The sequence below is a fragment of the Nestor notabilis genome, unplaced genomic scaffold (genome assembly GCF_000696875.1).
Source record: "Nestor notabilis isolate BGI_N333 unplaced genomic scaffold, ASM69687v1 scaffold5569, whole genome shotgun sequence".
NCBI classification, from domain to species: Eukaryota; Metazoa; Chordata; class Aves; order Psittaciformes; family Psittacidae; genus Nestor; species Nestor notabilis.
In genome coordinates this window covers 1-9,786 of record NW_009944013.1, presented here as the reverse complement: position 1 = coordinate 9,786, position 9,786 = coordinate 1, and the positions used below count along the sequence as shown (strand labels likewise).

Below are 9,786 nucleotides of genomic sequence, written 5' to 3'. Positions count from 1 at the left end.
CAGGAGTGGCAGGGCTTGTGCCAGTCAGTGGGCTGGGAGAGCAGCAAGATGGATCTTCCTCCTCACCCTTGGCAGGGTCCCTGTGGCCTTTTGGGATCTGCTTTGGGTCTGCTGCTGCTGCTGTTGGAGCTCACACAGCAGCAGCGGTATAGAAAGGAGCTGCTTCATTCCTGTGCTGCAGGTTCCCTTCTGATCTGAGCACAGGATAAGCCTTTGCTGACTTTTAGCAGTGACCATGTTTCTGACACAGCTCTGCTGATGCCACACCAAGCCCTGAGCTTTTCCAGCCCCAGAGCTGGACTCTAGGCACAGGATCCACAGCCAACTGTGTGCTACCCAGGTTTAAAGGTACTCAACTTGGGAGGCTTGCTTTGGGGCTGGGTCTCAGCTGTTCAGCTCCAGTATTTTGGGTTGCTTCAGGGTTTTGCGTTGTCTTGGCATTTTGAATTGCTCTTAGAAGAATTATGTCATGACTGGATGTCTGAAATGTTCCCTGCTGCCCCAGTTATGGGGCCAGCCCAGGTTATGCCAGGGGTTTCAGGCAGAGCTGTATCTCCAGAGATCCAGCCCTACTTAACCCCAGCTGTCATCCTCACCACAATAATGGTGTCCTTTTCTTTCCCCACAGGTATTACAAGAGCTCGGTTATCCTGATGTGTTTTGTGATCCCTACCTTTGTACCGTGGTACCTCTGGGGCGAAAGTCTGTGGAATGCCTACTTCCTTGCCTCCATCCTCCGGTACACCATCTCCCTCAACGTCACCTGGCTGGTCAACAGCGCTGCCCACATGTATGGCAACCGCCCTTATGACAAGTACATCAACCCCAGGCAGAACACCTTTGTCACTCTGGGAGCCATTGGTAAGTGCTGTAGCCCTGCACAGAGCTTTGCAAACTGAGTGACGCCCCATCCTGCTTCACCCTGCCTGGGCCTTTGGGCATCTGTAGCTGGACGCCACTTGGAGCCAGGGCTTGGAGGAGGCTGGAGCTTGCGCATCCTAGAGGAAGGCTTGCTTGTTCAACTGATGGTGCCCACATACACTGAAGTAATGCCATGTAGTCTCTGGGCAGAGATGTTCACAGTAACAATCCTCTCTTCTTAGCAGTCAGCTAGGGACAGCACAGCAGCAGTGACTCCACTTCTTATTCAGTTGTGCGTCTCCCTTCTGGAAGCACTTACGGCTTTCTTCCTTGAGTGTAAGGGGTGGAACATCCCCCTTCCTACTGGGGAGGAAAGCCCAAAGCACTGAAATAGAGTCCACTGTGGGTCAGCACCAGAGCTGTCCCATGGCCAGGGGTGGAGCATAACCTGCACTGGATTCAGGACTTGGGAAATGGGCATTGGGATGTCCCACCAGAGCATCTTGCTAAGCTCATGAATGTCCCAGCCATGTGGTCTTTAAAGTCCCTCTCTGTTTTGCAGGTGAGGGTTTCCACAATTACCACCACACCTTCCCATTCGACTACTCGGCCAGTGAGCTGGGCCTGAAGTTCAACCCCACCACCTGGTTCATTGACTTCATGTTTTGGTTGGGGTTGGTCACTGACCGCAAGCAGGCTCCGAAGGAGATGATCCAGGCTCGCAAGGAAAGGACTGGAGATGGCAGTGCTTGAAAAGCAAAGCTTCGCTGTGCCAGCGCTGTCGTACGCGTGGGTTGGGGTGTGTGCATCCCTGTGCCTGTGGTGGGTTTATTTTCCTCTGGGTAAAATTAGTTCTTTTCAGTTGGGCTGAATTAATTCCCCAGGGACAGATTCGGCCCCAGCTTTTTTTCCTTATTAACTGTCTTATGTCCAAACTTCAGGCTATTAAGTGTAAAAATGTTATATATTATTTAATATTATAGTTAAACAGGAGAGAGATTTGATTTTAGTCACTGTAGTTCATGTCTGAAATACATTGTAATTTGCTTGTTCACCGTAAACGTTGGCGCAGTGGAGGAACCAACTATCCTTTCCAAGTGCAGCTAAGGGAGATTTTTGTTTCTACTATTAATCAGTTATGCTTTTGAGATGCATCTCTTGGAGGGGATGGCTCAGGGCCCAGTGTGCCGTTTCAGCTACAGACTGATGGAAAGGACAGTAACAGCACCAATGAAAAACAGAATGTCCAAGAGGAAATATCAGCCTAAATTTTGTTAGATGTTAGTTGGAAAACCTGCTTTCTTCTTTCTGTTAGCCCTGTTAGCCAGCCCCGTGCGCTGCTGTCTTTGCTAAATATGAAAACCATTTATTGCTGAGCAGGCTTTTGTGTTGAAGATTAGTCTATACAGGCCAAAATACCGACTGATGCTATGTTGAGATGATTCCTTTGTTGTTGCATATACATTGTAATTTGTAAAGGTATAGAGCTCAACCATGTCTAAGCCAAATAAAGCTTCAGTTTAAGTGTTGGGAGACCTAAGTTATAGTCTAATCGGTCATGGCCATTGATGCATGCATATTTTAGCTCCTTTTGCACAAGAGGCCTCTTCATTTCTTTTTCTGCCTTTGACTAGTGGGTCTTAGAAGACTGACCTTTATCTAAGTCAGAGTCTCGACTAATATTTCAGCTGCATGCAACATCCATTGATTTCTGAGCAAAATATAAAGACAGTTATGTAGCTTCTGGATTTTAACAGTTGCCTTGTTTAACAAACAAAAAAAAAAAAAGAAAAAAAAAGAAAAAATACATTAAAAAAAAAAGAAGAAAAAAAGGCATGTGGAATTAATGGGTCTTATACCCCTTTGTGTTAGATGTTAGCCAGTGCAGGAGAGAGGCTTCATACTGTCAGCACTGGACTGCTGGAGCACTTTTGAAGATAGAGGGCGTGATTTTCACTTATAAAGGAGGTCACCACCTTGCCCCCTGGGGAGGGAGTGCCTGTGTCCCAGCTGCACAGCCCCGTGCCCTGGGCAAGGCAGGGATGTCCAGATAACTGAGACTCAGGCCCAGATATTTTCAGGAAAGGTGTAGAACTGGAGGAAAAAAAATTAAAATGGTTTCTTTTTTTGTTCTGTTTCTTGTTTTTTAAATGATGCCATATATATAAAAGAGTTGTCTTTAGTCTGTATTTCATCCAGCAGGTGTTTTAACAGTGTTACTTTGCCATTAATGATGTGTAAACTCTTGAGTGATTTACAATAAACAGTTATGAGTTAGCCTGGCCACTGTGATTTATTTGGAGATGTCTCACAAGGCAAAAGGGCTTTGTGCATCGCATGTCAGAATCACTGAATTGTTTCACTTGGCATTTCCAGCTATGCACTTGCTGCAGTGTTTCCAAAACACCTACGCCCTCGGCGTTTCTGGTTTCCTCATTAGTGGAAGAGGAGTGTTGTCAAACAGAAGGGCACCAAGACATTTGATTAGTTTGGGTTAGCGGCCAAGTTGATAGGAGGGCAGAAAGAAAATTCAAGCTGACGTAAGGTTGAAAAGAGACCATGGCAAGTTCTTGCATGTGAAAATCCCACTTCAGTAGCAAACTATCAGCCCAGCGTGACTGCAGGACAGTGTTTTGGCAAGAAAAATGGTTTGTTTAGATTTTTCTGGGCTTTTGTCCTTGTTTCTGCTGAGATGTGCTTGAAAACCTGGGTGTGCCACCAGTGTCTTGATGTGCAGTCATCTGGAGCCAGGGCCATTTGACAGACACACACACAAGCAAGCAGGAGACATCTCCCCGCCGTCCCGTACAGTGCCTGCAGGAGCGGCTGGACATGGCTCCCAGAGCTGGGGCTTTTCCAGCCTCCTGGTTACAAAAATAGCGCTGTTGCTTCCTCCTTCACTCAGTTGATGGGCAGTTGGAGAGGAGCAAAAATCCATGCATGCAATGGGTTTGGACTTGATGTTTGATCGTAGGAGCGAAGCTGGGAAGATGTGCAAATGCCTCATCTTACTGGTGCTCCCATCATTTCTTTTGTGCAATTTCCTAGCTGAAGAACTGCAGTGAATGCACTTTAAAGGCAAGTAGATACACATCTTCCTGTTGATCTTTATCATGCTTTAGATCCTTTTTTTTTTTCCCTCTTCTTTTGTACTGCTATTACGTGGACTTCCTTAAACCAATTCCTGTCATGTGCATGATGTAAGAAGAGCAACTGGCCCTGCAAAGAGGTACATGCTGTTTTGAACCTCTCTGACTACCTGAAATGACAACAAGGTAGGTTTTTCCCTCCCCAACACCACCAGTGTAAGACTGCAGCAGCAACAGCAGCTCCAGTGGGATTCGGGGAGCTGAGATTCTGAACTCATTAGCAAGTTAGTCATGGGTTTGAAAAACTGACAGCAAGTAAACATCGTTGAGAAAAGGGAAAGCTCCTCTATCAGATGTCTTGTCTTAGAGCTTGTACTACCAGAATTTCTGTTTCTGTAGATGAGCTTTTCCACGTGGTGGAGTTGATCAAAAAATATCAGTTAGCATTTGCAGGAAAACTAGATTTTTTTAAAGAGAATGCCTTGAATTTTGGTAAAAGGAGGAATATTTCCATGCATTTCCTTTCTTATTTGTTTTGATGTCTTTTTTTTGGGGGGGGAGGGGTGTTGTTTTGAGCTTTTTCTTTGTTTTGGAAATCATTTTGGTTGTGTTCTCTAGTGTCATCTCCCCTTCCTCAAGAAGATGTAGGGTCTCTGGGAGGCAGGCAGAGCAGGATCCACCTGCAGCTGTGTGCAGGGATGAGGGTAAGTCATTGAAAGGTGGGTACCAAGGCATGAGCTGCACTCGTTTCTGGGGACTTCGGCACCACTCCTGTTCATCTGGTAGTCAAGGACCCCACTAGCACTTTCTGAGCAGTGCGAAAGCACTGACAGACTGCTCACAAATGGGTGGCTGGCTGTAGGCTGAGCTAAGCCAAGGATACAGTGACAGTCAAACTTTCTTGACGTGATGGTCTGACAGTGCTTGATCTTCTGTTGTCTCTGTTCTTAGTATTTTAAACCATCTGGAATAATTCCATGTAGGACTGAGAACAAGAGGTATTTGTGTGCTGTCCTGTGCAGTGTTGCACTGTTTCCAGGCTCTCAGCTTTGGCACGCAGCAGGGACTGAATCCTTTTTATCTTTTATCCCAGAACTGGTGGGGCCCTTGGGAAATTTCCTTCCACAGCAGAAACCCCTGAGCAGGTCACTTGCTTTCTGTGGTGGGGTGGCTCAAGAAAATGCTATACCTGCCCTGCGGCTTGGCACACTTGCTATAAAGAAGGATTTCAGCTGCAGCTTACAGCAGGTACTTGGCTGTGCAAACACTGGTGAAACCCCAAGAGGGCTGTGCTCAAACACAGCCTGCAGGGTGTGGTGTGAGGCCGAGGTTGTGGTAGCTGAGCATGGAGGAGCTTTCAGGCTCCATCTATAACTCCATCTCTGCCGGGCTGCGTTCAGGTAATCCCTGGGAGCAAAACCTGCTGGTGCTGGAGTTACACCTCAGAAAAGGGGCTGTGGTGAGAGGGAGGGTGCTGGCACTGAAGAGATGTGGGGGATTGCTTGGAGGGGTGCAGGGATGCAGAGGAGGCTGCTTGGGGTGTCAGTGGCAGATTTCTGTGGCTCTGCTGTTCCCTTGTAAGCTGGGGTGGTGTCCACATCCTTATCTCCCTCCATGGCTTGCAAGGGCAAGGCAACTGCTGTCCTCTGGCTGGCACTGATAAATCTTCACACCCAGAAAGTAGCCAGAACGTGGGTTTCTGGGAATATGCCCAGCAGACGGGAAATGTGGCCTGACTTAAGGTATTGCATCATGGGGCTGGGGTGGGAGCCTCTCAGGAAGAAAACAGAAAGTCTTGTGAAAGGAATCGTGTCCACCTGAGCCCGGGAGTCCATGCCAGGTGGGAAACGTGGTGACAGACCTATGGGCTTTGGTCAGCTGGTGTCTGGGGTATTTGCAGCTGGGAAGGCTCTCAGTTTGGAGGGATTTTTAATGGTTCAGGTTGTATCAGCTCCCAGACTGTGGCTCCAAAGGCATGGCCAGGCTGGATATGCTTAAACTCAGTATTTTTGCTCCTGAACTATTTTGTAGCTGTATTCTTAAGCAGAAAGGGTTTCACAGGGAATTATGTGGCTCCTTTTGACCACATTCTGGGAATCAAGGTACAATTTCCCTGAAGTTCTTCTTTTAAAGAAGAAGAATGTAAAGAAGAACCGAAAGCAGAGCCCACTGTGAAAGGAGGCATTTGCTAACATGTGCCTGTATGCCCCAGCTCCCACAGTGGCTCTGGCCCAGTGGTGCCCAGCCCAGGAGCTGAGACCTCTGGCACCCAGGGTTGTGCACCCAGCAAAGCCAGCCTCGCTAGGCAGCAGGAGACAGGGGGAAACCCCAAAACTCCTGAAACCTAGCAAAGCACTGAGTCTGAGGAGGATCTGGGGTACCCCTGCCTGGGCAGAGCTGCCCACCAGATGGTTTGGAGGCTTTTGATGTTTAAATCACCCCTTGCACATGCCAGGCTGCAGCTCTCATCTGCACACACCAGTGCTTCAAGGTTTCTTCCCCATCTACACGGGTTTTGGACGCTTCCAGGGACAGTGATTCCACCAGTGCCCTGGGCAGCCTTTTTCAATGCCTGGTCACCCTTTTGGTGAAGCATTTTTTCCTAATATCCATTCTAAACCTCCCCTGGCACAAAGTGAGGCTGTTACTCCTTGTCCTATCCCTTGTTACCTGGGAGAAGAGACTGACCTCACCTCACTACAACCTCCTTTCAGGCAGTTGTAGAGAGTGGTAAGGTCCCTCCTGAGCCTTCTCTTCTCCAGACTAAACACCCCCAGTTCCCTTAGCCGTTCCTCATCACACACACTTGTGCTCCAGACCCTTCACCAGCTCCATTGCCCTTCTCTGGACTCACTCCAGCAGAGTTAGGACCCTGTCTCATGGGCAAGTCATGTTTATCCCATGGATTTGCCATCATTTTTTTGACTTCTCCTTTAAGAGGAAAGTTACTTTTTGTATCCACTTTCTCCATTTTCCTCCTACCATGTAAATGGTGTCACTTTCTGGCAGTGAGGTGGGATGCGTCACTTCAATTTGCTGCTTCAGTCCCAAATCCAGGTGAATTTTTCTCAGTTTGGGATCATGTGGGCAAGATGGGAAGAGGAAGCGCTTCATATCAGAGAGCTGGGATCTGGGGATATCTCTTCAGGTGAGAGAGAGCACTTTGCAGGTGTGTGCCTCCCCAGCACGTTCTGAAGAACACCCGTTAGCGCCAAGCCAAGCGCACACATGCCCCAATGGCATCCGTTCAGCAACACAGCATTTGGAGAAATGAAGCCTATCACAATATTTAAAAAGCTGGCTAAAGGAACAGATTGCTTTGATGAGACATGATCTGGCTAATGAAATCAGGGTTAACGCTGACTGAGAAACAGTTGTTTAGGCACTGTATTTAATCCATGCATCAGGGTAGAGAGCACCTCTGATGGCTGCTGCTGCCCTGCTCCCCTGCCACTCATGCTTCTGGGTGGGCAATGTTTCTTGCCAGGCCTCACTATGATTTTGGAAGAGGACAGGAAAGCCAGGTGGTAAATCTATTTTCCCAAGACTTATGGTTCTCAGTGATGAAAGCAAACTCAAAGCAATCCCCTTTTCCATTTTTCTCATCTCTGTGTACCTTTTCCCCCCCCAAAAAAAATCCCAGCCCAGTAAAACCATAGCCAGTCTTCGGTGGTAACATCACCCTGGAGAGAACTGCAGTTAGAGGGGAATGAGGTTGCTTTGTTTCTTCCTGAGCTGCGAGTGAGGTCTGCAAGGAAATTAAAATACCTCCAAGGCCTGATCCTGCTACTTGCTGTCAGGACATGGGGGCTCAGCTTTCCCACTTCTCTGTTGCTAGAAGAAAGCGGATGCAGAGGTGGCACACAGTTCGGTCCCCGTGAAGGGCACTGATGTGGTGAAATTTGGACAGGGAACGTGCACAAGCTGTAAGGCGTTGAGGGGAGGAAATATTAAAGACAGGAAAGCAAAGCCATCATTTTGAACATTTGCTTGCTTTGGAGCAGGTCCCCTTTCTGGGCCAGTCCAATTGCCAGGCAGATCCCCAGTGGGCCTGAGTGGCCCAGCAGGAAAACCCAAAGAGGACTGGGGCAGAAGTCATGCACTGCTCAGAGCGTCCCAGGAGCGTTGTTATGTCTGTGCACTGGCATCATTGCAACTGTGTCTTTGGGTTTTTGTGTCATTCCAATTGTGTCCTGGTCTGAGCAGGGAGGGATGCCAGTGTCAGCCTCGAGCACACCCACCCCTGGGAAAGCCAGGTGTAACCCCAAATGAGATGGGGGAACGTACTCGTGGCCACTCATCTTTGCCAAGGTGGGGTTGGTGAAGATGTGGAAAAGCAAAGACCTCCCTCAGGCCAAGGTAAGCTTGCAGCAGGCTTTGGGGGACACAGTGTTCGTGCATTACTATGGGATGCAGTTTAAAAGCAGAATGCCCACATGCCCTACTTCCCTACCTTTGCATCCACACATCCCTTGGCAGGGGGATGCTGCGGGACAGGGCTTATGGGAAGGGGGCTGCTCCTCCCGTGGTGTCCTGTGAAGAAGGGATTAATAGGGCCCATGTAACACCACCCTTTCATGGCTGGTGCCTCCATGCACCTCTGTTATGTCCTGCACCGGGTGCTCTGCAGCTCATTCTTGCTGTCCCCAGGCTGTGCCCTTTCTTTAAGCTGTGGTTTCTTTAATTTGTGCGAGGTCTTTGGTGGGCCTGTCAGCATCATGCATTCTCCAGCACTCGAAGGGACACCATCTGCTCAAAAAAGAGCTGTGAACAAAATGTCTCAGACACTCTGAGTTTATAAAAAATGAAATTGCTTTAAAATACCATATGCTGCATTGTTTTCCTTCCAGCTTTGGCTGACGGCGGAGGTGAAGTGACTAAGGCGATTTCTGATTAGTCGCTGGGTTTTCCTTTCTGGCCAAAATCACTGGGGCAGAGCGCTGTCACTTCTTGCCTGTTTGACAGAAGGTTTTCTTCAGCCTTGGCTGCTTAAAGACAGAGACTACTGAACTCAAAGACCTTCGCTCTGTTAAAGTGACATTGCTTGACTCTTGCTATCACAGCAAGCCTTAAGTCGGGCATGTGCTTAATGCATACTGCAAGCATGCTTTTTTCCAAGCACCTGATTTTGGGGCCTGTCTTGGTGGTGTGGGAGTAGTATCACCTCCTTGCCCAAAGAAAGCTGTGCTCAGAAGTCTCTTGTCATGGCCTGCAGCACCTTAATGTGGCAGTGCTGTGGGGCAGCATCAGGTGCACACCAAGATCTCTGGACTCTGTGGGGTTGCAAAAGGCAAATGATGCAAGGAACCATTTATTAGTTCAGGATAACACAAGATTTGAAATACCAGAGCAGGAAGAATGTTATTTCAGCTCTAAAAATAGCTCCCTCAGCCTTTAAAACACCGAAAAGTGTACACAGCAGCTGCCTTTCTGCAAGAGAGGCTGTCCTCTGCCTTGGCAGTGCCACCACCGCAGAGATGCAGCCACTTCAGTAAGGGCTCAAGGGGACCTGCTGGTGCTGCACTTGCTCTGAGGATCGGTGCTTTGAGGGGTTTGTAATCCCTAATTTCAGCCATGAAATCTCTTCAGGGCATGCCATGAGGGCCAAAGGTGCAGGGTGAAGGAGCATTTCTTGACTGCTAGAAAGACAGTATATAAAATACCAATAAACCGCTGATGTATAACAGCTCAGTTCTGGGGGCTGGTATGGATTTAGGCAGGTGGCTGTCCTGTGTTGGTTCATAAGTGATAGCACTGGAGCAAAACTGCTGGAGGATAGGGATCAAGACAGGCTGGATCTGGAGTGGCTGTGGCCAGTTGTATGAGGTTCAACAAG

General features: G+C 48.4%; 1 protein-coding gene across 1 annotated transcript in view; it reads left to right on the top strand.

The window, feature by feature from the left end:
* SCD5 (stearoyl-CoA desaturase 5) overlaps positions 1-1,614 on the top strand; it is a gene marked incomplete at its 5' end in the record, with an annotated part of 9,424 nt that extends 7,810 nt beyond the window's left edge. The window contains 2 exon segments of the mRNA XM_010022221.1: positions 629-861; positions 1,424-1,614. Coding sequence (XP_010020523.1) covers positions 629-861; positions 1,424-1,614 — 424 coding nt within the window.
* Positions 1,615-9,786: the final 8,172 nt, after the last annotated feature.